This window comes from Pteropus vampyrus, unplaced genomic scaffold (genome assembly GCF_000151845.1).
Source record: "Pteropus vampyrus isolate Shadow unplaced genomic scaffold, Pvam_2.0 Scaffold461, whole genome shotgun sequence".
NCBI lineage: Eukaryota > Metazoa > Chordata > Mammalia > Chiroptera > Pteropodidae > Pteropus > Pteropus vampyrus.
The window spans coordinates 1,984,570-2,012,215 of NW_011889242.1; the positions used below are offsets into that span (position 1 = coordinate 1,984,570).

General features: G+C 48.8%; 1 protein-coding gene across 1 annotated transcript in view; it reads left to right on the forward strand.

Moving 5' to 3' along the window:
* Positions 1–4,040: 4,040 nt before the first annotated feature.
* The window catches only part of FAM178B (family with sequence similarity 178 member B), a 70,686-nt gene continuing 47,080 nt past the window's right edge, over positions 4,041–27,646 (forward strand). Inside the window, exons 1-7 of the mRNA XM_011382026.1 lie at positions 4,041–4,086; positions 4,282–4,718; positions 5,553–5,614; positions 6,734–6,841; positions 10,311–10,463; positions 16,310–16,415; positions 19,461–19,545. Of these exons, the coding sequence (XP_011380328.1) occupies positions 4,041–4,086; positions 4,282–4,718; positions 5,553–5,614; positions 6,734–6,841; positions 10,311–10,463; positions 16,310–16,415; positions 19,461–19,545 (997 nt within the window). The remainder of the gene's footprint in view (positions 4,087–4,281; positions 4,719–5,552; positions 5,615–6,733; positions 6,842–10,310; positions 10,464–16,309; positions 16,416–19,460; positions 19,546–27,646) is intronic.

Below are 27,646 nucleotides of genomic sequence, written 5' to 3' on the forward strand. Positions count from 1 at the left end.
CATACATAGAGAACCGTGCAATGGGTGGCCTTTTATATCTTCTTTCACTTAGTGTAATGTTTCTGAGCTTTACCTATTGTGACAGCACATATCAGTGCTGTATCCCTTTCTGTGGCCCAGCAACATTCCAGTACATGAGCAGACCGACCGACCACCTTTTGTTTATCCGTTCAGTCACGGGTGGACATTGTTCACCCCGTTTGGCAGAGTGAGCCTTGCCACTACAAGCACACATATACAAGGATTTGTCTGCGTACCTATTTTCATTTCTTTTGGGTATATGCCTAGCAGTGGAACTGCTGGGTCCTAGGTAGTTCTATATTTAACTTACCGAGGGACTGCCAAACTGTTAACTGTGGTGGCTGTGCAATTTTACATTCACACCCGCAATATATGAGCTCTCCAACTTCTTCAGTCCTCACCAGCACTAGTTGTTTTGTTCTGATGATAGCCATCCTGGTGGGTGTGGGTGGTTTTGATTGGTACTTCCCTAGTAAAGTGACAAATAACGTTGAGCATCTTTTCATATGCTTGTTGGCCATTTGTACATCTTTGTTTAAAAATGCCTATTTTGTTGTTGAGTTGTAAGAGTTCTTCATATGTTCTGGATACTAGAACCTTATCAGATATATTATTTGCAAATAGTTTATCCTATTCTGTGGTTTTATTTTCTTGACAGTATCCTTTGAAGCACGAAAGTTTTAAATTTTTATGAAATCCAGTTTATCTATTGTTTTTGTTGCCTATGCTGTTGTTATATGTAAAAAGCCAGTGCCAGTTCTGTCGTTATGAAGATTTACTTTGTGACTCTATATCAGAGTCATATAGTTTTAACACTTATATTTAGGTTTTCATCTATTTTGAGTTAATTTGGTGTGTTATGTTTCTGCTTTCACTTATCTCTAAGTATTTTCTAATTTCTGTTATGATTTCTTCTTTGATCCATGGGCTGTTTGAGAGTGTTCTTCTGCTATGAAATGAGTCTCTTGTAGCAGCATGTAATTGAAGCATGTTTTTTTAATCCATTTTGCCAAGATCTGCCTTTTGAGAATTTAACCCATTTACATTTAAATTAATTACTGATAAGGAAGGATTTCTGCTGTTTTACTCTTTGATTCCAATATATCTTATATCTTTTTTTTCCTCAGCTCCTCTATTACTGTCTTCTCTTGTGTTTGATTAGTTTTTTGTAGTATATCATTTTGATTTCCTCCTCATTTCCTTTTCTCTATATTTTTTAGCTAGTTTTTTAGTAGCTACCCTGGAGATTATAATTTATATCTTAAATTCATAACAAACTAGTCTTAATTAATACAAGCCTAGCCTCAGTGGTATACAAAACCTTTGCTCCTATACAACTCCATCCCTCATTTTGCTATTGCCACAAATTACATCTGTAAACATTGTGTGTTCATTAACATAGATATATAATTATTGCTTTATGCATTTGTCTTTTAAAATTATATAGGGAAAAAAGAGAGAAGAGCCACAAACAAAAATACAGCAATATAGGGGTGACTCCATAGTGACATGGTTAGCACGTCTGCTTTACACGCAGAAGGTCCTGGGTTCACGCCCCAGGTGGCGCCACGGACCATACCTCGGGGGCGCCAGGCCCCAGGTGCCCGTCGAGAGCATGTAGCGAGAGATGCCCTGCCTTCACAGATCCAGTTCTTTAAAAATAGGGAGACAGCAACATCTGTAGGTCAGGAGTGGAAGTAGGGGGGGGTGGGGTGTTGAAAGCGGGGGGAGAAATACAGCAATACTTGCGTTTTAATTTACCTATAAATATCATGGTTCACAGACTACTTCAGATTAATATCAACTTAATTTCAATAGGATACAAAAACTTTCCATCTTTATAGCTTTGTTCTCCCCTCTTTTGTGCTGTCATTGTCATATAAATTATATCTTTATACATTGTGCATTCAAGACAAGATTTATATTCACTGCTTTATGCAGTTGTATTTCAATTCAGATAGGAGAAAGAATTACAAAGACAAAATACATTTATACTAATCTTTTATAGATACCCATGTAGTTATCTTTATCTGTTCTTTTTTTCTTCATGTGGATTCAAATTGCTCTCTAATGTCCTTTCACTCATGCCTGAAGGGCTTACTGTAGTATTTCTGGTAGGACAGGTTTGTAAGCAGTTAATCTCTCAGTTTTTGTTTACCTGGGAATATCTTAAGTTTTCCTTTTTTGAAGTGTAGATTTGTTGGACATAGCATTCTTGGTCCATAGTCTTTTCTTTCAGCACTTTGAATATTTCATCCAGTACTTACTAATCACCCTGGCGTCTAATGAGGAATCAGCTGTTAATTTACTGAGAATCCCTTGTAGGTGATGAGTTACTTCTCTCTTCCTGGTTTTCAGATGCTCTTATTGATTTTTAACTGTTTGACTATGAGGTATCTCAGTGTGGATCTCTCTGAGTTTATCCTACTTGGAGTGCAAATGTTGATATGCTTGATAATGTCCCACTGGTCTCTGAGGCTGTTTATTCATTCTTTTTTCCTTGTGTTCCTCAGACGTGATAATCTCAAGTGACTTATCTCAAAGTTCACTGATTCTTTCTTCTGCCTACTCACATCTGGTGTTGAAACCTAGTTAGAGTTTCATCCCAATTTTCGTACTTTTCAACTCCAAAATTTCTGTTTGGTTCCTTTTTATCATTTCTATATCTTTATTGATATTCTCTACCCAGTAGAGACATTTCTACCTGATTTCTTTTAGTTGTTTGTCCATCATTTCCTTTGGCTCTTAGAGCATTAAATATGCTCTTAAATAGACAGTTATTTTAAAATTTTGTCTAGTAGGTCCAATATCTGGTCTTCCTCAGGGGCAGTTTCTCTTCATTTATTTTTTTCCTGTGAATGAGCCATACTTTCTTGTTTCTCTGCATGCCTTGTAATTGTTAGAAATTGACATTTTGAATATTGTAATGCAGTTACTCTGAAAATAATATTCTCCCCCTCCTCAGGATTTGTTGTTGCTGTTGGTTGTGAGTTGTGGTTGGCTGTTGGCTTAATTGCTTTCCTAGACTGTTTTTGTAAAGATTATATTATTTTGTTATGTGTGGTCACTGAAGTCCTTTAGCTTAGAGGTCAACTGGTGATTTGATATAGATTTCCTTAAATGCCTAGAGCCAAAACAACAACAGCAGCAAAAAAACCCCACACAATCTCCTTCACAGCTTGGCTCTGTGCTGGAGTTCTCCTTCCACACTTAGCCAGGCCTCTTGCAACTTTGCCTTAGCCTTCACTTCCTCATTAGGCTGAAAGCTTCCAGTGTCCTCAGGTCTTTCCTCAGCTTGCATTAGCTCTAGGCACACATGCGGCCTTCTAGGCTCTCCAGCTTATGTGGGAGCCTTTCAGAACCTGTATTCCTCCATGTATTTCCCTCCTCAGCCTCTTTCTTTGCAGGCCGTTCAGCCTCTCCGCTGCTTGCCTGTCTGTTATCCCTTGCCCGATGGCTGTGGCTGGTGATCTGCCTTTAAACAGTTTTGACAAACACTGCTCAGGAGTTCACTCCAGCCCTGAGAGAGTTCTGGAGTCCTGACCTGACCCCTCAGGGAATCATCAGACACACACCAACAATTCTCCAAGGACAAAGTTTGTATCGCCCTCCCCACACACACACCAGGAACGCAGCTCCCGGCGGCCCGTGAGCTGAGGTGTAGGGGACAATAGGTGCATAAATTCAAAAGCCAGATCACGTTCTTGCTGAAATGTAGCAGCTTCCTTTTTCACTGTGTGCTCCTCTGGTTGTTAGTTTGTGATGGGATTCTTGAGTTCCGTACATGTTAGTCCTTGAAAGGAGAGGTTATATCAAGCCTCCGTCACCTCGGCAGCTAGATCTTTGTGGTGCACATGCTCAGTCCCCCAGTGGATTGGAGGGGTGCCCTGTGGGCTCCGGTGGCTGGGCCCCTCCTCTCTGGGAATCTTTGGCTCCAGGCATGACCTACCTTCTGGAGGCTCACCTTCCCTCACCTAACAGACAGTTCCTTCCAGGACAGAACATCCAGCAGTTCACAGATGTCCAGGCTCCAGAAGACTGTGCTAGCCCTTCCTCAGAGAGAAGGTAGGTTTGTCTCATCTGCACAGGTAGAGCCCTCCTGAGGTGTGGGGCCGTGAGGGAGTGGAAAACCCATGGCCGAGGATGCCCTGGAGTCCTGCTCATAGCATTCCCAAGTTGTCCCCTCTCCTTACTCAGCTGGCGCAGTGGTGGGGTGGTGATGGGCAGGTGGGGACCCTACAGTACTCATCCTGTTCACAGAGGTCCAAGCAGCTGCCACTGTCCCCACCGTCATCCCTGGCCTGAAGCACAGAGGCTTTGACCATCCTCTGGGCCAGGGGCTGCTCCAGCATGGCCGGCGCCTCTGCACTCCCACCTCAGCTCCAACTTCCAAGTCACCGAAGAAGCCCAAGGTGCAGGCCACTGACATGTTCCCCACCGACTGGAGCCCACCACCCGTCGAGTTCCTGAACCCTCGGGCACCGCAGGCCAGCAGGGGTCCCCTAGCCCATAGGTGGGTGAGCACAGTGGGGCCTCAGGGCCCGAGGAAGCTGGACTGCTGGCAGCCTACAGACTTGGAGCAGGATCCCCAAGACGCAGACCCCAAGGGGAACCTGGCCTCGCTGGAGGAGCTGCTGTGGAACACAGGGGTCCCGAGACAACAGACTGCTACCCCAAGGGGTGATGCCTGCTCCAAGGTGAGCCATAGCCACCTCTCCTTACCACCGCTCCCCCATAAGTCCTGGGCCACCCCTTCTTGGCCACTCTTGCTCGAGACACACCCCTCAGCTCCCTGCGGCCCCCTTGACCCCAAGTCTGTGTGCCCACCTATTTATTTCCACTCCCAGCTCCTGCCAAGAGATGATTTGGGGGTGGTTCTAAATCTGATGCCCCCTCCTGCTGGGCCTTTCAAGGCTTTCACAGTTGAGATTGGGATGATGGCCCTGGGGAAGGATGGACTTGGGATGGGGGGGAGGGGAGGGAAAGGCCTGGCTGCTCAGGCACAGAGGCTCTGCTGACTATGGTTTGTAATGAGCTCCCCGTGGGGTGTAAGCTGCTGTTATGGGTAGACAGTGGGGACATGCGTAAGACACGTGCCTCCGCTGTCAGATAGCCCGAGATTGTGGGTTGCCAAAATGCCCACCACAAGGGAGCTAATAAATGATGTTCCAGTCACACCAGGGCACCCTGAAAATGTTTTTTTAAAAAAGCTGTCTCTGTAGCACTTGACCCTCAAGGCCAAGGGCAAAGTGCAGACAGGGTGTGCAATATGCCCCACTCTGTGTTAAGGGGGTCTGTGATATCTTACTGTTTGCTTGTCTGTGCACAGAATACCTCTGAAAGCACACCTGGAGGGAGGGGACACATTTTGCCATAAGGCTTTGTGCTTTTTGATTTTGCAGTCACACTAAGGTATTGCCTATTCAGAAAAGTAAACAATAAACAAAAGGCTTAATTTAGATTCAGTTTCATTCTGTTTCTCCCTCTTTGTCTTTTTCTTTCTTCCCCTTTCCCATGTCCTGTTTCTCCAGGTCACCTCCTGGGGCTCAGGAAGCTACATCAACAGCTTAGATTACTTAGTGCAGGAGAAGAGGTGAGTGTGGGAAAGGACACCCTGGGGTATTTCTTTCTGTGGGGTTGGCAGTAATTTCACGGGGATTATCCTCCAAGATGTACAGCACATGCCTGAGGATAAAGCAACCAGGTCAAAGGGCTATATGGCCAAGGCAGAGTTCCACAGACCCTCACCACCTACAGGGCCCACATCCCAGATCCTCTCTGCCTTGGCTTTCTGCTGCCCACCTCCTGCAGATTTGGGGGAGGGGTGGTCTCTCAGCTCCCATCATGTTTTGGAGAGCGTGGAGCAGGCACTGGCCCTGCCTGCTGCCAGGACAGAGGCACACCATATCCTGCTGCCCCACTGGGTGGCAGCCCTGGAGCACAGTCCGTTTCACGTCTGCCATGTCCCTGGTGGTACAAAGATCCTTGTCTCATGAAGAAGTTAGTTTCTAAAGGCCAAAGTCTCCTCCAATCAAATCAGAAGACCCCTAGGCGAGGCAGAGGTGTTGGAGACACCAGCTCTTTAGCATTGCGGGGTGGTGGTGGGGGGGCAGTTTCTCTCCGCCCCCCCCACCCCATGCTGGGGATAGAGATGACCATGCAGCTGTGCTCACCTGCAGTGTGACCTAGTGATTTCGGGGTTGTACCATGGAGGCACCTAGAATAGCAGCACTTAGCTTAACCTGGGGATAGGAAAGGGCTCCCCAGAGATGTCTTTGTCCTTGAACCTCAGAGGATAGGAAGATATGGGAGGGTGGCAGGGTGACTGGAGAGTAAGGGGTGAGCAGGAGATGGAGGGTCGCCATCTGGGCCAAGAGGCAGCCATGGCACAAGACCCCTCCTGGTCAGTGCGCTGGGCCCCGGGCGGAGCACAAGGGCTAGGCCCAGGCCTCACTGTGTTAAAAGGGGAACAAACGGGGCATGCCGAAGGTGCATGGTGGGCACTGTCCTCTGCTCATTCGGAGACAACGCAGTGCCTGCAGCGTGGTCCTCCCCCAAATCGAAGTTTGCAAGGCGAGGGCAGTGAGGCTGCCGGATCCCTCCTTCCCAGATCTCGCCGTTTTCCTGGGGGTTTCTGCAGCCCAGTAGCAGGGCTGGGCACCTGTGGGAACAGCACTGACCCATGTCTGTGTCGGCTCTCATCTCCCCAAAGGCAGCAGGCCCTGGAGCAGGAGCAAGAAGAACTGTTTCCGCAGGACTGTCCCACTTTTGACTCCTTGGATCTCGAGAAGGAGGATGTGCCTCTCACACCCGAGCACAGGTAGGAAGCCATGGGGGAACAGGTTGGGTAGAGGAGGTTAGGGAGGCTGCGGGTCTCCATGCTGGAGCTTTTCCTCTGTGTAAGCTGCAGCCATTCACTGGAGCAGAACTCTCTGCCACTGTGTTGAGGGACTGAGGGCGTGGGGTGGGAGAAGGGGACCAAGGGCAAAGGAGGCCGGGGCAGTAATCGGGAGAAGTGAGGGTGGGTGGTGAGTGGGCAAGTTCTGGTCATATATTCAGGGTAGAGCCGATGTGAATGACTGAGGACCTGGATGGGAGGGAGGGTTTGGGAGAAAGACAAGAGTCCAAGGGGCCTGAGCAAGTGGGCAAACCAAGGACTCGGAGTGGGGTGAGTGCTCACTTGGGGGATCCTGGGGCGGGATGGAGGAGGCAGCTGGATGCCTTATCTAGAGAAGTGAGCTTGGGAGTCCCTATGTACAGATGACATTTAAAGCCACAGAATTGGGTGAGAGTGCCTGGGGAGGGGATATTGAGAGGAGAGGCAGAGCCAAGGGTTCAATATACAGGTCACATTGACCCTGACAGGAGCCTCTGTGGTAGATGCCTTGGGGTGCATGTGACTACATAGGTTCCCAGGAGAACAGGGCAGTACGAGGTGCAGGAGAGCTGAGTTGGGACAGGTCTTCCTGTCTGTCTGTCTTTTCCTTCTTTCTTGCCTCACTCTTTCCCTCCCTCACCTGGAAGCTCTGTGCTCAGAAGGGCAGCCACCTTAGTCCTGTGACCGGGGGCAGGCTGGTCAACACCTGGATCTCCCGCCTGTCCAGGCTTTGCTTTTCCGTGAGTCTCAGTGCTGTCAGTCAGTGTTGGTCCACACAGTGACTGGTGAAGGTTGAGATACTCTCCAAGTTAGCTTGGTGGCAGGGACACTGAGTGAAGCATATGGACTTCCCAAGGCCGACACATCAGTGAACAAGCACACCCGTGCCACCGTCAAACCCCATTTAAAGAAGCAGCAGGCGTCACCGCAGACCTGGCCCAGATTCGGGGCCCTGCCTCCTGCCTGGTACTGGTTGGTTCTCACTGTGCAAATCTGAGCGATCAGACAGGACCCTGCTCAGAGACCCATGGGAGGGTGCTGTGTGGCCACACGGTGCTGCCAAGGAGAGACGTGCCGAGCATGGGGTCTGAATGGAGCCAGCAGTTTTGGGCCAAAGGCCTTGGTGGTGTCATAGGTGAGGAAAGCACTTTTCTCTGTGTTGGGGCTTGTGGATTTCGTGTCCAGGTTCCCCATTCACTGGATAGATAGCCTTGGAACTGAATCATTTAAAACTTTTAAAAAATCTCTGTGGTTAGATAGTTATTCTAGCTCTTTGCCTTCCTGCTGAGTACACGCAGGACTGTGGGGGTCATGGCTCAGATGTTTGGAAATCCTCTCAGAGAGGGGTCATCTGGGCCACCAGCTGAAGACAGGAGGGATTTCAGGCTTTGAAATCGCCAATAAATTTCTGGGCACGTGACATTTTCAAGCAGGACTTTGAGAAAGCCTTTGTGACAACAGCCACTTTGAGGTGGTAGTTTTGATATGGGATCACTTTGATGGAAGGGTTTGACTACCTGCTTCAAAGAAAATGACTCACTGATACACAAAGCCGGCAGCCTCTTCCTTCCCTGAGTGGGGCGGGGAACAGGGAGGAGTGGGTCTGGAGGCAGTGAGCTGAGGCTGGGGGCTAGCCATATCCGGCAGACAAATCGACTGTGGCCAAGAGTCCTGTAACTGCCACACTTGCCCCTTGGAAAGGACCCTGAGTGTCCCAAGCGGACCATCTATTCACGCTCTAAGAATTGGCTGTCATCTTGAATGGATGACGTCCTACATCCTCTATTTTTTCAAGTGAAAAGACCTATGTGTGTCCTGGGGTTCAGGGGGTGGTATTTAAACGACAATAGTACCCTTTATTCTTGATTCTGGGCTGCACAGGAAGTACTCAATTAGATGTGCGAGAGTTGTCTTAGAACTCTGAGTAATGCACAGACGTTGTGTTGAATATCACAAAAGTCCCTTTGAACAGTGGTTAGCTCACAGGGCTAAGAACCTGTGAGCCTAATTCTGACAGACTTTTACTAATTTTAAATTTTTTAAATTGTAAAAGCGACATTGGAAGCCATAGATACTCAAAAACGGCAAATAAATTAACAAAACAGAAATTTGTTTTGCCATCTGTGTGGTGGTTTTCCCAGGCTGTTTCCCAAAGCCTGCAGGATCAGAATCTCCCCAGCGCCACCCCCTTCATTATGCCACTTCATCCTCAAGGTGACTTTGGGTCACCTGGCAGAAAGTGAGACAGAGTTCACCTGGCTAGCAGCTGGCCACCACCTCGCTGCTACAGCTCCTTTGCCAGCTGCATGTGTCCCAGGCCCTAATGGGAGCCCAAGCACTGGACCCCCTTGGAGTTCGCTGTCCAGGCCCGGGCAGGATTCTGGGTGTAGCCTGTCCTCTGGGGAAGAGAGGGGATGCAGCAGGGAGCTGGTTTAGTTAGTTGCTGTTGCCACTGTTAACTGTCCTTATGTTACCACAAAGGCCAGTAAGACTCAGTCGTGTGGTGTAGACAGGAAATACCTCTTTCTCCCTCTCCCCCAAGTCCTGGTCCCCCAGGCTAACCCTCGATCTAGTGGATGTGTCAGATGCATGTGTCTGCAAACATGTATGCACATGTCTGTGTATACGGCCCCAGGACGTGGGTGGATGGCTCCCCCACTCCTGCCCCGTCAGTGGGCCCAGCTCTGACCTCATTCAGACTGGCAGGCAGGCTGCACTGTAGCAGCCCTCTGTAGAGGCCTCCTGGTCATGGAGCTGGAGGACAGCTGCCCATAGGAGGAAGCTGGCTCCTTCATGGCCAGGCCCTCCTGACCCTGGCCAACCTCTCAGTGGCTCTGTGGCATGTCCACCTGCTGAAGGGCACTGGAGCGTTTGGATGCAGCTTATGCCTGACTCACCCTCCAGCACCTGGCACGTCGTGGGCACTCAGCAAAAGTTAGGACTAATGAGAGCTGGGTGGAGCTGCATTGCCACCAGGACGTCTGGCTCCTGGCGTGAGGGCCCGAGGGCAAGGAGGGGTATATGACAGGGAGGGAGGGGAAGGGCTCCTTAGTCTGCATCTTGTGGGCTCTTCCTCCATCAGCAGGTGGCGCTGTCCCCCGTGGTCTTGTCCCCCCAGGCCCTAGCTGCAGACTAGGTGGCCCTGTTCAGCGGTCCCCAACCTTTCTGGCACCAAGGACCAGTGCTCCTATGAGAATCTAATGCCTGATGACCTGAAGCGGAGCTGAGGTGGAGATGCTAGTGCTGGGGAGTGGATGCAAAAACAGATGAAGCCTCACTCGCTCTCCCACTGCTTACTTCCTGTTGTGCAGCCTGGTTCCTAACAGACCACAGACCAGTACCTGGTCTGCAGCCTGTGGGTCGGGGACCTCTACCCCTGCTGATGCCTGGCTCCCCACCCCTGCTTTTCCAGGAAGCTGGTGGAGAGGTTCTCCGTGTCTCTGCAGGTCCTCCCCTCAGTACATCCAGGAGAGACCGTGTTTCTGCCCAGGCATTGCCCCCTGCCTTGTGTCCTAGACTGTTCACGCCTGAAGCCACGTAACCACCTGGAAGGGCTGTTCCTCAGGTACGTGTAGGCGAGTCCTTTCTTCACAAAGCCCAGTGATCAGGACACCCCAGAGGGGGATGTCCAAAGCTGTGTTTCGGCCCATTTGGGTATGTCAGCTTTTAGGGATGTAGATGAACTAGTCACACATGGCTACTTAGGGTATTTAATTTACTAATTTATATACATCTTTTAAAAGTTTCAAAAAGTTTACTTTAAAAAGTTTGACATTTTAGCAAACATTAGACTGTGTATTTACGTATTCATACTGCCTTTTCCTCCCCCACACCCTAGTTTCATGGGACATCTTCAGTCACATTCATCCTACATGCCTTTGGGGTTATGTCTTCATCAACACTGGGCCCGCTTTCTGGGCCATCCAGCAGTTTTCCCGAGCACGTCATCGTCACTTCCATCTGCTCTTTCAAGACACTGTGTGACACTGAAAAGTTTGTCGCCAGCCATGAGCACACTCTGTATAACATTAGGACAGCTCATTTCTCTTCTCTTGGGAAGTAAATTCACAATTATTTTCATATAACCACAGACTATGTTGCTTATGAGGAGTTTAAAGAAAATTTTATCATTGTAATTGTGACGTTATCCATCTGAGAATAAGACAGAGAGAGAGAAAACCCACAGGATTCAGCACAGTGGCTGTGTTCGGGGTGCTTGTGCAGGTCGGCGAGGGCAGGAGCAGAGGCCAGCCCAGGGGAGCACAGAGGTCGGGATGCTTCTGTGACCTCTTCGCCCACGTTAGGACTTGAACCCAGGAGTCTTGTTTTGTTTTCCAGCTATTCAGGACTTTCATATGTCTATTTCATTAATTCTAAATCCACCTTATTTTATAGCAGAAGGATAACATTGTGATGTGTTTCCTTTAAAACTTTATCATAGAAAGTTTCCAGCATACATAGAGGTAGAGAGAACAGTGTGATGCACCCATCATGCCCATCACTCAGCTTCAACAGTTGTCAACTCAGAGCCCATCTTGTTTAATATCTACCCCTGGCCACTGGCATTGTCCCCTTAAGGTTATTTTTAAGAAAACTCCAGATATATGTCATTTAATCTATGCATACTTCAATGTGTGTCTCTAAAGTAGTGGTCTTTAGGTATAACTTCAACACCATTATTGCACCTGAAAAATGTAGTAATTTTTTAGTATCGTTAGTATTAGTGTTCAGATTTACTTGATTGTCTTACAGATGTTTTTTACATGTTGTTCAAATCCGGATCTAAATAAGGCCCGAGCACTGAAGTTAGTGTAAGGTCCCTGGAGAAATAATATTGAATTTCATTGGTGCCCAACACATGTAACCAGTGTCCTCGTTTTTCTTGACATGTAGGTTATTCCCTACACTCCCTGTTATAACAGCGCGGTAGAGAATATCATTGTGCATGAAAGTCTGTCTGGGCGTCTGGAATGTATTCCTGGGCGTGATGTGACGTGATTAGGCCTGAGCCTATGGATAATGGTAAAGGTTCACTCTGCCAAAATGAAAAGATGATGAGAAGAGGGGAAGAGGAGAGAAAGGAGGAGGAGAGAAAGAGTGAAGCTGAAGAAGGGAGAGTCCAAGAACAGGCTGGTAGAAGGGGAAGGATGGGAGAAAGGACATGTCTTCCTGAGCAGCCTTGGCCTCACGGTTTGTACCAGGAGTTCTGTCCCAGGCTGGATGGGACAGGAAGTGTTTGACAGATGAGATGGCCTGTGGAGCAGTGACCTGAGATCAGAGCACCCCTGCCAGATGGGGCCAGGTGGCCGGCTCGCTTCCCAGGAGGGCAGAATTCAGGTCCTCCCCACTCACACATGCTGATGGAGCTCAGTGGGGACGTTGCAGTGCCTCAAATCCAAAGGGCTTTCTGGAGGGGTGGCCACCCTATACTTGGTCAGGTTAGGGGCTCTTGCTGTACAGTGGTTAAGGGCCACTTCCTGAAGGGCACCATTTAGGCTTGGGGTCATCTTTTATTTCCTGTTTTTGCCAAGGACTTCAAGTTCAGACCCGAGAGTGGGAAATACTAGTCCTTTAATAATTATTCCGTTGTGTTCACCCGGAAGCATGAAAATGGAGAAGAATAAAATAAAAGATCATTTGATTTCTCAAAAAAGCAATGTGGTTGCATTGTTTGCCAAACAAAAAGTTAACATTTTGTAAGATGACAGGTACTTTAATTTTTTTCTTATACTCCTATGTTTTCCAAACTTTCTGTAATAAACATGTATCAGTTTTAGTATTTGAGGGGAAAAAGTGATTATCACTTTTAAAAATCACTTCTGGAAATAGGTTCACTTCTCTCCTCTCTGTGATGAGGGATATTTTCTTTCTCCCCACTGTTCACTGTGGGAAATCTTGGCACAGAGTAAGCAAGTGTGGTGTCTCAGATGGCAGTGTCAGCGTGGGCGGCCCTCTGGGACCCATCCTGCGTGGGTGTCTGGGCTGGGGCGCTTCACCCCAGAGCCCGCAGCTCTGGGTTTGAAGATGGCCGACCATCCCCTCTCTTTAATCACCCAGCTGGATATGTGACCTCAGGTCGGTTTCCTGGGACCAAAGTCACATGCCTTTTTGACACAGTTGGTACCAGGGCTGAACTTTTTTCTCCTCCCTTGACAACAGTTCAAAAGGGAATCCAATCCGAGTGGAAAAGCTTTGGGAGACGCCTACCAGAGGCCAGGAGGCAGGAGAGGCTCCAGGGAAGAGGGCGCCTGCTAAATTAATCATTCGTGGCACTCCCAGCCCTACAGCCCACGTGAGGGCTCCTAGACCACATTTGTTCTGTGGTGTGGTGTCCGCGCGTGTTCGGGGAGTCTGGTGTGCTCCTTCGGCAGCAGAGCATGGGTGTGAGTGCCGCTGGGATGCCAGTGTTGCTGCTAGGCATTGGTCTCCCTGAGGCCCCACCTGGCCTTGCCTCGACCTCCTCCTCTTCATGGCATGTCTGGGCGAAGCCTGTGAGATAAATCCACCACTGGCTGGCTGCAACTGCCCTGGAAATACAGAGCCAGAGGGTCGTCACTGGAGTCCCTGCTTCTGACCTAGTGGTGCTGCTTCATTTCAACAAAGGAACAAAAGAAGAATATAGGGGCATACGGGCTCGCTCTGAGCTTTACCATTTCTATTCTCCTGAGGCCTTTGAGCTTTCATTTGAGGAACTTGGCAAGGGCGCAGAAACTGATACTGTATGAATAGTTGCACTGGTGTTTATCCCTCTGCCATCGCTTGGGATTCCAGAGGCACTGAGACACTTGCCCTCTGGGACTGCTGCCGGGAGATGGGTGAGGAGGGAGAGGCTAGAAGACTCTTGGTGAGGCCTTATTGGGAACGGAAAGTCAAAGCAGAGGTCGGCACTCTGCCCCGGCACCCACATGCCAATCCGGGCCGAGCCCCTCTGTGCTATCCGCTTGTTTTGTGCTATCCCCTTGTTTTGTGCTATTCCCATTTTTGGTTGATTTCCTCCCTTCCTTCCCTCTGTTCCCGGGGCCCTTGGTCCCTGCCATGGAGGCTGGGGATTAGCACTTTTCCGACTGTGGCTGCTTTGTGTCCCAGTGAGAAGCTCCCTCCCTGCAATCCCCAGAGTTGACAGCTGGGGCTTCATGCTCAGCAAAGCCTGCCGTGGCATCTACCTTGACAGAGGCTCCACCCCCTCCTCTTCTCACTCCAGGGTTTTCTGACATTCTCGGCATATCTCCTGACCCTAGTGTTGGCTTAGCTGCAGGCAAGGGCACCCAATTGGACTCAGCGTCCTTGTTCTAACCACAGTTGATTCTGTAACCAAGGGTTTTGAGTTTCCAGTGCACACACTTCCTGCCCTTCCCTTTTCTTCCTGCCTTCCCTACTGGGGGAACTCTCCCTCCTCTTCAGATCAGGGCAGTGTCTACAGAGAGGCCCTCCCACCAAGCTGGAAGTTACTCATGCCATTGGCCTTGTCCCATCCACCGAAGGCTGGAGGCTTGTGGGTCCCCAAGGTGAAGCAGCCTTTGTGGCCTGTGCAGGACGGTCCTCTATCATATCCAGCCCTCAGCACTTATTTCCTGAAAGCCACTTGCTCCAGAGCACAGCTGGGCCACTTTTCCTGCCGTCTTGCTGCTGGTCTTTAAGACTAAACCTAACTTGGCAGCCATGAACTTGAAGGCAGCCTGATTGTTTCTGTGGCAGAAACTGCACCCGGAGGCGGGCGTAGCAGAAGGGAGATGCTGCGAACCGAGGGGTGTCTCTCCCTTGGAGCGGCAGCTGGAAATGTGTTGGAGCCAACTGGCTTGTGCAATCAGGTCCCTACTGAGAAACTAGCGAGGTGGCCCCAGCAGAATGCCACAGTCTCTTCAGAGTCCCCAGAGCTCCAGCCTCCTTGCCACACGGCCCTGATGGGGTCTTGCCAATGTATGAAGTCCTCCAGACATGGTATTGCCAGCATTGGGGGTGCCATGCTTGAAGCACACGTGCATCACAGGGTCAGTGTGTGAAAGTGTCAGTGTGACCCAGCCCGTGAGCAGAGCAGAGTGTGCCAGCAGTACTGGGGGACATGTATTTTTTCTGTACACAGCAAGGTCTGTTTTAGAGCAGTTAGCTTCACAAATGCAGGAATAAAGCCGCTTTCTGCTCTGAACCTAAATGATTTCGATCAAAAATATACAATTTGTAAATTGCCTGGACATACTCAAGGAGACAGCAACTTGGCTCAGAGGAGAATCTTTGTTTTGGAGCATTCTGTTCCTGGCAGATTAAAATATGTCCTTTTTAAGAAGAAGAGGTTGGGCTGACTGAGGAAATTTCTATCTGGAGTCATGACTTCAAAATCTGTCTGAAATGTTCTTTGTGTGGATTTGGCCATTAAAAAGAACAAACATGGAATTACTTTTTCATTTCCCGGAATCCATATTAATTGCCTTTAGGACATCTAGAAAGAGATCAAGGGGCCAGTCACAAAATGTGGAGAGTACAAAGGTCCTCTCCCAGATCCAGCCTCCCTGAGGAGAGGAGGAAGCCCAGCTGACCCTCCCAGACGACCCTCCCAGACGACCCTCCCAGACGACCCTCCCAGAGGGCTTCCAAGCCCCACCCCACACACACCACCTTGCTTGGGATACTTCACGTGTCCTGGTTCACAGGGAGCTGGGGTCATGAGGTCCCCAATATCGACCAGGGCACCAGTGGACTTAAGGCCGGCTCCCCGCCACACCAGCAGTTGGGTGTTGAGAGCTGTTAGAAGGGACAGGCCTGGCGGGATCCTGTCGCAAGTGGAATCCCGGGCCTTGGCCATAGACATATGGGGACCCTGGGCGCTGGTACCCTTGGACTCTCAGGCCACAGCCACTTACGTGCTCTCTCGAGTCCTCTGTGGCACTTCATTTATGATTTCCTTTCTTAAAATATCCTCACCTTGAGTCCCTTTCTGTTATTTCCCTATCTTCTGAGGTGTCTCCTTTGTTTTGGAAAAACACAGGATGAGGCAAAAAAGCCCTAGGTAATCAGAGCCCTGACACTGGCGCTCATGGCCGTGGGCTGGCTGAGTGAGGTGGCTGTGGGCTGTCCCATCATTTATCAGATCCTCTGTTCAACCTGATAAACACTTCAGTGTCCCCTCTGACCTTTGGACAGGACAAAATGTACCATCGAGTCGTGTGTGTAAAACCCTGTGAGATGTTCTCATGGGGAGCAGGTGATTCTGATGATGACTGTGACACGAGTGTGTTGTCCTTAACAGCTCCTTGTGTCAAGAACTCTGCAGGCATTTTTGTCCATAGTAATGACTGATGTGATTTACTGTCCTGGTAACACTGGAATAGGAAACACCTCCCCCCGCCCGTTTTACCAAGACAGGTGTGCTTGGGGAGGCTACTGGCAGAGGCCCCTAATCGCCCCTCTGCCTTGCAGCTCCCCGCTGGACCGGCAGCTCTCCTTCCTGCGCAGCGGTCTCCTGAGCAACCTCTACCTGCATGCGCCCACCTGCCCAGTGCCCTTGCTCCAGTGGCTGTTCCAGGTGAGGGCCTCTGGCCAGCTGCCAGGGGACGAGAGCCTTGTAGCCTAGCAGTGCCGCAGGTGGGAGGGGCTGGCCCTTTTCTTCTTCTGGCCTTGGCTGCTTCTGGATTAATTGTTCCAGCTGAGGCAAGAGGAGGGTGGTACAGGGACTGGCCTGTGGCCTTACTGCACCCTACCCCACCCCTGAGCGTGTGCCAGTGCCACCAGAAGTCCTCTCTGTGGTTTGGTCCCTGGTACTCCACAGGTGCTTCCGGGTGTCCAAACTCATCTCTATTCCAGGTCACAGGGCCTGGCTCAGGGCCTGTAGCCCTGCAGTGCCCTAGAGGCCTTCATGCATTTCAAGCTGGCGGTACTCAGGCACTGGAGCATTTGCTTCCCTCCGTGGAGTTGTGGGTCAGCTGGAAAAGCCTAGAACAGCTGTTCAGTCTGCCCCTTCCTTCCCTGCTGGTTGCTGCTGGCACATTGCCTTGGGGGGACATGCATTCTGCTCCAGGCTTGAAACCTTTGAGCTGAGAGAGACAGTGAGAAACCAGCAGGGTGGCTCAGGAACCAGCTGTTGGGCTCTGAATGCAAGGCCCGAAGGTACTGGCCTTGGCCCCACCCGAGCCCAGCCCTGCCTCGGGAGGCAGGCCATTATGTCCAGCTGATCTCATTCCTGCCAGTTGGAACCTGGACCCCAGCTGTAAATCAGAGCCACCATGCCAGGGTGGATTGTGCAAGGAACTCGGCCCTAGGCCTAGGTAGACTGGCTGCTTTCCAGAAAGAGCTCTCTGGCTCCTTCTCTATGGGGTCCTTCCCATTGCCCCTCCCTGCCCCAGAGGAAAAAGACATCCTTGGCTCCGTTGTGTGTGGCTGTTGTCTCTTCCCCTCCCCAAAGCTCAGTGGAAATGGCGGGCCAGTAACAAGACAGTCCGGCCATTCTTCTCTGCCCCCAGGCAGTGCGGCCTCTCTCGGTTCCTTGCACTGTATATAACAAAACACACAATCGGGCATTGGGAGGCACAAAGAGACTGTCAGAGACCTCACCCACAGAGGGTCCTTGTGTGACCCTGACATAGCATGGAATGCCTTCCCTGTCAGCAGGCCCTGGGAGCACTAAGCCAGCCCAGCCCTCTCTTCTCCCACCTCTGTCACCCCGAGAGGGGCCTTAGAGCAGAGGATACGCCCTGAGGCCAGACAGACTAGGTATAGGTCTAGCTCTGCCACTTCATGCTGTATGACCTTGGACGAGTTTCCTAGTGTAAGCCCTGTGCTTCAGTTTCCTACAAAGGTTAAAGGAGGAAATTCTATGACCTACCTTGTCTTTACGGTACCCCCACAGCTCTGACCAGGGCCTGGGCATCTTCTGGAAGGAGACACAAAGATTCTCCTCCCCCTATGGCTGACGCCTCATCAGTGAAAGGGGTGTGCTTGGCCGTGGAGCATGTGGGTGAGACTGCTCCGTGTATTCGTCTCTGGAGGAGAAGGGGCAGCATGCCAGTCCACTGGCCACGTGGCTGCTCAAGTGGTCACACTACAGGCCTTTGCAGGGTCTGACTAGCCTAAGAGGAGTTAGATGACCCCACATCCAGTCAAAGGCAGCTGGGTGAGCAGGGTCATGTGTACACCTGGGGTTCACTCTGAGAGCTGGAGATGGATGAGCAAGGCAGACCTCTTCAGCCCTCGTTTAGTTGTTTCTTAGGAAAGGACATCCTGCAGTCCCATAGGGACTAGGTCCTGCTGCCCGCCATGCTCCCACTCACAGGGGCCTAAGTGGCCTCAGTGCTCACAAATTCTGTAAGCTTGTCACTGAGCCCCAGTGTGCCCCTGCCAGCTTAGCCTTGCCAGGGAAGTGGATGAATTTGTATTCTCGTTGGGAAATGACTGAGTGTTTCGCTATGAAGAAGTTAGGAAAAGTTACGAAGAGAGGAGGAGGCAGGGTTCTGGAGTCTTGGATCAGATCCTGGGAAGCCAACAGACTCTGGGACGCAGTGTCTGATAGGCTGGGGCAGAGGGCTACACAGCCACTCTTGTGAAGATAGGAGGACAGCAGGACCACAGAGGCAAACCAGGGCAAGAGAGGTCATGGCCAGTCCTGCGGGGCTCTGGAACTTAATGACCCTGTGGAGTTGTCACAGTAGAGCCAAGGTGTCCAGGCCGTTGGACCCCAGCATCTGCCAGTTATCAGGTAAAGGCTGCACTTGTGTGACCTTGGCTGAGGCAGTCACTCCCTCCAAGGTCAGTGCCCAGAGAGACTCAGCTCAGGGCCTCAGCCCCTGGGGATAAGAGCCTCTGTCCCAAAGCGTCTGTGCCTGGGGTGTCTACCACAGTGTCCCTTTCTCAGCACTCCTAGGAGGGTGAGATCATGCCAGCATGGCCTGGTCTCTGTGTCCCCAAACTGGGTAGCACTGCTGGGGAGGATGCTGTCTCATTGCTCATCTGCATGTCATACATTCTCACATCCCAAATCCCCAGTTTGTGATCCTCAGACTCAAGTAGCCTTTAAGTAAGGATCCCAGGGAATCTGAGTCAGGTGGATGATTTGCCTCCCAGGCCCCACCCCTGCTGCCACCACTGTCCCAGGTTGTTTGAGGATCTGTGCTCAGTAGCAAACACTCCTCCAGAGATGGCAGTCTCAGATGATTGTAAATTGAGGCACTGGCCTGGAAATGATGGAGGACCACAGAGAGTGGCTGGCCTGTCATTTTCCAGCTGACTTTCGAGCTCTTTCTCTTCCTTACACTGGCCCATGCCCTAGAGAGCACAGCGGTGACTCCAATGAATAAGGGGCAGAGGCACAAGATTCCTACACAGGGAGGTAGACAGGACAGGAGGTTTTAAGTCACAAAAACCGGGATTGAATCTTGGCTTTGCGACTTACAAGCTGCGTGACCCTGCGGAAGTTGCTTGAGGCATCTGAGCTTGACTTCCTCCTCTATAGAAAAGGCAGTGACAGTGGAGGTGGACGTGTGGGGACTAAATGAGATTTATTTAATGTGGAGCGATAAAGTTTACTACTGTTGCTTCACAGGAACGACCCAGCTAACCTTTTTTTTTCTTCTCCCAGCTGCTGACGTGGCCTCCAGAAACTTCTTCAGGAGCCTTCAGTCTCCTGTGGGATCTCAGTGTGGATGGGCTCTTACATCAGTCCGGTCAGTACTGTGGTGCTGGGTGCAGACTTGTGCCCTGAGCACCCAAGCTCAAGGATCCGTGTAGTTCACAGCTCTCAGTGCCCCTGGAACTGGGCATGAGGGAGAGGTACCAGTAGGGACGTTTTGTCACAGGGACATGGAGACATCGGGCCATCTCTGGCCCTGGCTCCAGCGTTAGTAAGAAGCTAAGCCAGCAGGCTCTGTGGCACCTTGATCTGGCCTCAGATTGATGTCATTGTGGCCAAGTCCAGGCTGACCTCATGGACTCTTGGGGCCCCAGAACAGTCTGGAAGGCAGCTCCTCTGGATTTAAGGGGACAGCTCTTCCTGAACATGTACATCAAGTTGGAGGAGCTCCTTGAGCTAGAGTGGCTGGGGTCCTGACGTGGTGCCCCCACCAGCAGCCTTCCTTGGCTCCTCAGCATCACCGGAGCCCCTCAGTTTGGTCTGGGCTGGTGTGAGAGCCTGGAGTCTGTATGTGGGTCCTGATTTTGAAGGATTGTGTTTATGTCGTCTTTACACTTTAAGAAGTTCAGAGTTCACAGAAGCAATTAATTTTCTCTTTAGTGGCTGTGCCTTTCCCAGGCTGCCATCACTTGGTGCCCGAGCCCAGGCACTGTGGTACCAAAACATCATGTAACCAGTTGAAAGTTGCTTTTGGCAGACAGTGAGAGGGGTTCAAGGGTGTCCAGAACCCCACCCTTACCCACTACCCATAGTCTACTATCCTCCACCCCCACTGAAGCACTAAAGACACAGCTCTGAGGGCTGAGGTTAGAGACGCCGCACCAGCCCTTTGAATTTCTGCTCCTGTGCCTCCCTTCCTTCAGGAGTTGGTGCAGCTGGGGGCCAGCTGTCAAACTAGAGCATTCCAGACTCCTGCCCCTTTCCCTGCCCCTACCCCCACGCCTAGGACTCCTGTAACTGAGGTATTGTGAGTAGAACCAGTCTCGGCATTCAGTCCCTTTTCATAACCTCTGACCCTGCAGCCAGGGCTGCCCTTTCTCCAGCCTCGGGGCCACGTCTGCGGCATGCCTGCCCTTTGGAGGGACAGAGGCCTCCTTTGTCCTGCTCTTCTCCCCAGGCACTGGTATGTGTCACCTCCTGCACACGCAGAGTGGACGTCCCACTCTTCCTTGCTTCTTGCCACACTGTCCTTGATTCGCCCACCATTAGGAGAGCCAGGAACCTGCTCTGGGCAACCAGTCACTGGGCTCTGCCCCATCCGCTGCAGAGAGTTTGCAGGCATCACGTGAGAGCCCAGCCTGCTATCATCTCTCCCTCCCGCTGGAATGGAGGCTGGCCTAGAATCCGAGGCCCAGGGTGGGACCTAAACTGACTTGGGGAAAGTCCAAGGCCGAGTCTACTAAAGAACTGAAAGCAGGGATTTGAACAGATACCTGTGCTGCTGTGTTTATGGTAGCATTACAATGACCAAAAAGTGGAAGCAACTCAAGTATCCCCTGATGGATGACTGGGTTACAAAATGTATATACACATACAGTGGAATGTCAGCCTTACAGAGGAAGGACATCCTGATGCAGGCTGCAACATGGGTGAACCTAAGGACATTATGCTCAGTGAAATAAGCTGGTCACAAAAGGACATATTCTGTGTGATTCCACTTATATGAAGTCCCCAGAGTAGTCAGAGTCATAGGAACAGGAAGTAGAATGGTGGTTACCAGGAACAAGGGGGTGGAGGACGGGAAGATGACAGATTTCTGGAGATGGTGGTGGTGATGGCAGCAGAACAGTGTGAATGTACTTTACAGAACAGTACACTCAAAAATGGTTAAGATGGCAAATTTTGTGTTATGTGTTTTTTTACCGTGATTTTTTTTAAAAAAAAAGCCAAGTTCTGAACCCAGAGCCAGGCGCCTAGAGAGAAAGTACCAAAAGCTGGAGCTGAAAATCAATCTCCAGTTCAGGAAACATTTATAAGGTTAAATTAGATCCAAGATTGATACAAAAGGAAGTTCTTGGGATTTGTCAACCAGTTGAAGTGCTCTGAGCATCCTTGTCCTCCACGGGAACACAGCCCTCTGGGGTAGAACCCAGGAGCTGCCTTCCCTCCCACTTGGATCTGTGATTGGTGTGTATGTTTTCAAGTTGCCTGGCCTTTCTCTTTTGTAAACAGGGGAGATTTGTGTGTGTGTAAACATCCATCCTTTCTTGGAGTGTGTGGTGACCAGCAGTCTTTCTTAGACCACGCCAGGAAGGGTGTCATCCCATCATGCTTCCTGAGCAAGGGGACAGCTGAGGAGGCCCAGGGTCTCTGACGTGGCCTGAGACCCTGGCTTCAGGGCTCACTGTTACAGGCGTACTCCAAGTGAGTGGGGCTGAGGGCTGAGCCACCGGGTTTGCCAGAGTATTGCAGTATGGTGGGCATTATTTTCCTGATTGAGAAGCAACCCACATCACCTATTAAAAGCTCCTTGGTGAGCTTGGAGGGTGGGGTATCCTGAAAGGGGTATACTGAAGTTCTTCACTGCAGGCCATGTTTATTCATTTATTCAGCAAACGTATGTTGAGTGACTCCGGTATTCTAGCACCAACACCTTGCTCGATGGCAGAGGGAGATTCAGGGATGAATAAGGCAGAGCGCTCGCCTTCAGAAAACTGATGGCCTAGTGGGAGGTGATGACTGTGTAGTTACAGTAAGAGAGAGAAGAGAGACCGTGACAGAACTGTGCAACTCTCAAGGAGGGGGAGTTACTTCTAGCTAGATGGGGTTGGGGTGGGGAGGCAGGAGTTGGGAATCTCTCTAAGTGTGTGTAGGGCAGGGACTACAAACAGTTGCCTGTGGGGACCTAGCGAGATCGGTAACTAGAGAGCTCTGCCCTGTCCCAAGTGCCTGCAAGGCCGGCACCATCAGATCGATCTCTCTACTTTCAAGACAAGCCATATTTTAGTCAGGATGTATTTTGACTATAAATAACAAATACCCAAATAAGAGAAATGTACCATCTCATGTGACAAGGAGTCCACAGGTAGGTAGTTCTGTAGTATGTCCAACAGGTCAGCCATGTAAGGGTTCTGGCTTGGCTCACATGTCACCCTTCTCACTACTAACAGGGACTGGTCTGTGGCCTGTTAGGAACTGGGCCACACAGCAGGAGGTGAGCGGTGGGCTAGCAAGTAAAGCTTCATCTGGATTTGCAGCCGTTCCCCAGCACTAGCATCACTGCCTCAGCTCCACCTCAAGTCATCAGGCATTAGATTCTCATAGGGACACCGATCCCTGGTGCCAGAAAGGTTGGGGACTGCTGCTTTAGAGGGCACTTGCTGTGTCTTCTGACTATCCAGTGTCCTTTGAACCCCTGGCTATGTCAGAAGGATTTTCAGCTTCATGACTGCTATCCTCCAGAGTGAAATCCAGGAGACTCACTTTTCCAACCTCCTATCAAACATTTGAATTTTTAGTTTTGAAATTTCCATTTAGTTCTTTTTTTGTTTTGTTCTGTTTTTTGTTTTTATTTCTGTTTCTGTGCTGAGATTTCTTTTTTGTTTGTTCAATATGAGTATATTTTCCTTTACCACCTTGAGCATAGTTACAATGGTTGCTTTAAAATCCTTGTCTGTAATTCTGACATCTGGATCATCTTATTTATCACGTGAAAAATTAAATATGAAAGTGAACATTTATTTAGAATGAGTAGAGGAATCATACCAAAATTCTGGACATCGAGAGGTTCAGTTCTCTTTCTCCTAGATCTCTAGGATATTGTCCAGAAATGTGCATATATAAATGCCTAGGTGCTCACAGGGTATGCAGGTGCAGGGCCCTAGAGCTAAAACTTCATCAGCTTCCTGGTCAGTTGGCTTCTGAGACATCTTAAAACTATTTTCTGCTTAGACAGCCAGAGTCTGTTTTGTTGCCTATGGCTAAGAGCCCTGACTACTCCATTAGCCACCTTTGACCGGTTTCTGCAAAGGTAAGTGGGATGACGCGCTTCATCCCTGGAGTGGCCCCGGCCACTTGCCCTGAGCAGATACCAGAACAAAACCCGCTTCCTTTACCTGGGACAAGTGGAGCACGGCCTTAGATAGGCAGCCAGCAGAATCTGCCATCATTGGAATGTGGATGTTTGTGTGAAATCTCCTCTTGGTAACTAATTCAGTTAAAAATCAAGAACAAAAACCCCACTGTGAACCCATCTGCAGACAGTTTGATTTTAGATGGAATATAGCTCCACTGGCTTGCAGCTCTGGAGGGAGGGTTCGGATGTGGGGGGAGCCAAGGGAAGCAGAGGGCAATGGGAACAAAGACAAGGAGCTGAGGGGACTGGGGCTTCAATAAAGGGGGCAGAGTGGGGATCAGACTGAACATCTGGGGCCAGAGCTTGGAGGACAGTGGGGCGGGCCACTGCAGGCACAGTAAAACTTTATTACTATTTGGCAAGACCAAATAGGCCAGAATTGTTGTTATTTACATATAATTCACATACCATATAATTCACCCTTTTAAAGTATATCATCCAGTATGATTCAGAGTTGTCGAACCATCACCACTAATTCTAGAACATTTTCATCGCCCCTGGAAAGAAACTTCATACCCATCAGCAGCCAGGCACTCCCCTCCCCTCTTCCACTCCTCTCCACACCTCATCACCACAGACTTGCTTATTCTGGACATTTCCTGTAAGTGGAACAATGCAATACTTAACATGATGTTCTCCGGGTTCATGGGCGTCATAGCGTGAATCAGTACCTCGTTCCTTTTTATGGCCAAGTGACGTTCTGTGGTATGGAAATCCCATATTTTATGCATTCCTCAATTGATGGACACTTGGGTTGCTTCTGCTCTGGCTATCGTGAATGATACCACCATGAATAGTTGCACACCGGTGTGAATGACAACGTGCTTTTAGTTCTCACGGGCATGTTGCTGGGTCACACTGATAATTCTATGTTCAACTTGTTGAAAGACTGCCAAACTTCAGAGCTGGCTGTCATTTTACGTTCCCACCAGTACCTTCACACTCTTGCCATTTGTCACTTTCCGTTTCGTGATAGCAGCCGTTCTAGTGGGTGTGAAGTGGTACCTTGTTGCGGTTTGGGTTCACATTCGCTGATGACTAAGGATGGTGAGCCTCCATTCAAGTACTTATTGGCCATTTGTATATCTTCTCTGGGGAAACATCTATTTAGATGCTTTGCCCATTTTTTGACTGGGTTTTTTGTCTTTTTTGTTGTTGTTGAGTTGCAGGAGTTCTTTATATATTCTGAGTGCTAGATTCTTACCAGACGTGTTATTTGCAGATATTTTCTCCCATTCTGTGGGTTGTCTTTTCACTCCCTTGCTAGTATCCTTTGATGCACAGATGTTTCTTAATTTTGATAGTCTAATTTATCTAATTTTCTTAATGTTGCCTGGGATTTTGGTGTCAAACAAGATACCATTGCCTCGTCCAAGTTCATGAAAATTTTCCGTGATGTTCTCTTCTAGGAGTTTTATAGTTTTAGGTCTTACATTTAGGGCTCTAGTCCACTTTGAGTTGGTTTTTGTCTGTGTGAGGTGAGGATCCAGCTTCCCTCCTTTACGTGTGGATGTCCAAGTTGTTCCCGTACCATTTGTTGGAAAGACTTCTTTGACCATTGCAGTGTCTTGGCACCTTTGCTGAAAATCAACTGACTATAGATGTATAAGATTTATCTGTCTGTCCTTAGGCCAGTACCCCAAATTCTTGATTGTTGTAGTAAGTTTTGGCTGCTCTAGGTCCCTTGTATTTCTGTATGAACTTTAGGATTGGCTTGTCAATTTCTGCAACAATAACAGCTGGGGTTTTGATAGTGATTGTGTTGAATGAATCTGGAGATAACATTGGAAAATATTGACATCTTATAATATTAAGTCTTCTAATCGATGAATGGATTACTTAAGTCTTTTTAAATTTCTTTCAACAATGTTTTGTAGTTTTCACTGTATAAATCTTATACCTCTTTTGTTAAATATATCCGTAAGTAGTATATTCTTTTTGAGGCTATTGTAATTGGAATTGTTTTCTTTTCAGATTGTTCCTTTCTAGTGTGTAGAAATACACCAGATTTTTGTACGTTGACCTTGTATCCTGCAACCTTACTGAACTCATTTATTAGCTCTAATAGATTTTTTTTTATGGCAGAATTTGGTTTTGAAAGCAAACATATTCTTGTGCAATTAATTGCTTGAAAGACATGACATCATGTTTCTTGTGCAAATATTTGCTTGAAAGACATGACCTCATGTGCCCATGCAGGACTGGCCGGTAACCCAGTGCCCATCATACAAGTAGGCAGCAGTGCCTGGAGGACAGGAGCTGGGGCTGTGAGTTGGAAACACTTTGGAAGAGGCGTAAAGTGGATGTGGGTCCTGTCTATTCGCTTCAGGACATAGTTCATTCTCATCAACACATTCTGTTCTCTGCCAGCTTTTATAGTATGGAAGTAGGAGGGGGAGAATATGATAAAATACACTCTTTGGATATTTTTTAAGTGAGAGAAAACAAATTAGTTTCATTTGTATGAGCAGTGTCTTTGGACACTTTGTTCTTCCTCATTTGGTCACCATGCTTTTCCCTTTGTCTCCGGAGCTTTGGGTTTGTCTTAGGCCCCTGTTTTGTGAGTCTCTTTCTTTTCTGTCATTGCCTGCTTGCATTCTCTCTCCTTCCTCTTCCTCCCTTCTTTACTCACTCCCAGATAATATTTACAAGGTTGCCTCTTGGAAAAAGAATAAAAACAAACAAAAATGACCACAATCTCACTAGCCAGGTAACCCCTGTTGTTATTTTTTTCAAGTACTCTAAGTACCAAGTAGAGAAAATTTAAATACTAGAGAAAGGTGCAAAGTGCCAAACGAAAGCCTCACTCCCCAGGGCCTCTTCCCCTCCCCAAGACTCATCATTAACAGTCTCGTGATAATTTCCAGGACCAAAGTAAATGCATGAGCCACATAACATATATTTTCATACCTCTAGATTTATTTACACCGTATTTCTTTTGCCACGTTGGCAATTACCTGAAATTACCTGCAGTGGAGAGTTTTCAGCTCTCTCCCTTGGATGTCAGTCAGGCGAGGCCAGAGCCTACATAAGAAGGGGTCAGGCAAGGTTTTCTAGACCAGGGGTGTCCAGAGTGGGGGTCCTAGTGGTGGGATGGCCCACCAGTGTGCAAGAAGAAAACATTAATACATATATTTACCTTTTAGCTCATCTTTAAAAAACCAGTTTTATCGAGGTTTAATTAACATACATTAACCTGTACACGTTTAAAGTATGCTTAACATATACATATATATGTATATATATAACATGTATATCCATAAAACTGTTAATCGCAATTAAGATAATAAAGATGTTCATCACCCCTAAAGTTTTCTTACATCCCTTTTAAATTAATTCATCTTTCCCTCCCCTTTTGTCTGTAGGAAACCACTGATCTGCTCTCTGTCACTATACATTAGTTTGTTTTTTCTAGAATTTTATATAAATGGACTTGCACAGCATATACCCTTTGTCTGACTTCTTTCACTCAGCATAACGATTTTGAAATTCAGCCATGTTGTTGTATATGTTGATAGTTTATTCCTTTTCACAGCTGAGTAGTATTCCACTGTCTAGATATACCACTGTTTGTTTATCTAGTCCCCTGTTGAAGACATTTCGGTTGTTTTCCATTTGGAGCCTATTAAAATAAAGCTGCTGTGGACACTCTTGGGCAGGTCTTTGCATGGACACCTGCTTTCCTTCCCCTTTGAGCAGACAGGGTGGGCCATGTGGTAAATGTATGCTTATGTTTTTAAGACATTGCCACGCTGTTTTCCAAAGTGGTCACACTATTTCCCTCCAGCAGTGAGAAGGGTTCAGCTGCCCCACTTCTTCCCCCAGCCGGTACAGTTGGTCTCTTTAGGCCTGTAGTCCTAGCTCATGGTGGTCTCAATTTGCTTTTCCCTAAAAACCGGTGATCTTTGCATCAGCTTATTTGCCATCTGTATATCTTCTTTGGAGACATGTCTGTTTAGTTTTTTGTTCATTTTCTTATCGGGTTGTTTGTCTTCTTATTGAATTGTTGGTTCTTCATATAATCTCGTTACAGTTCTTTGTCAGACGTATGTTTGCAGAT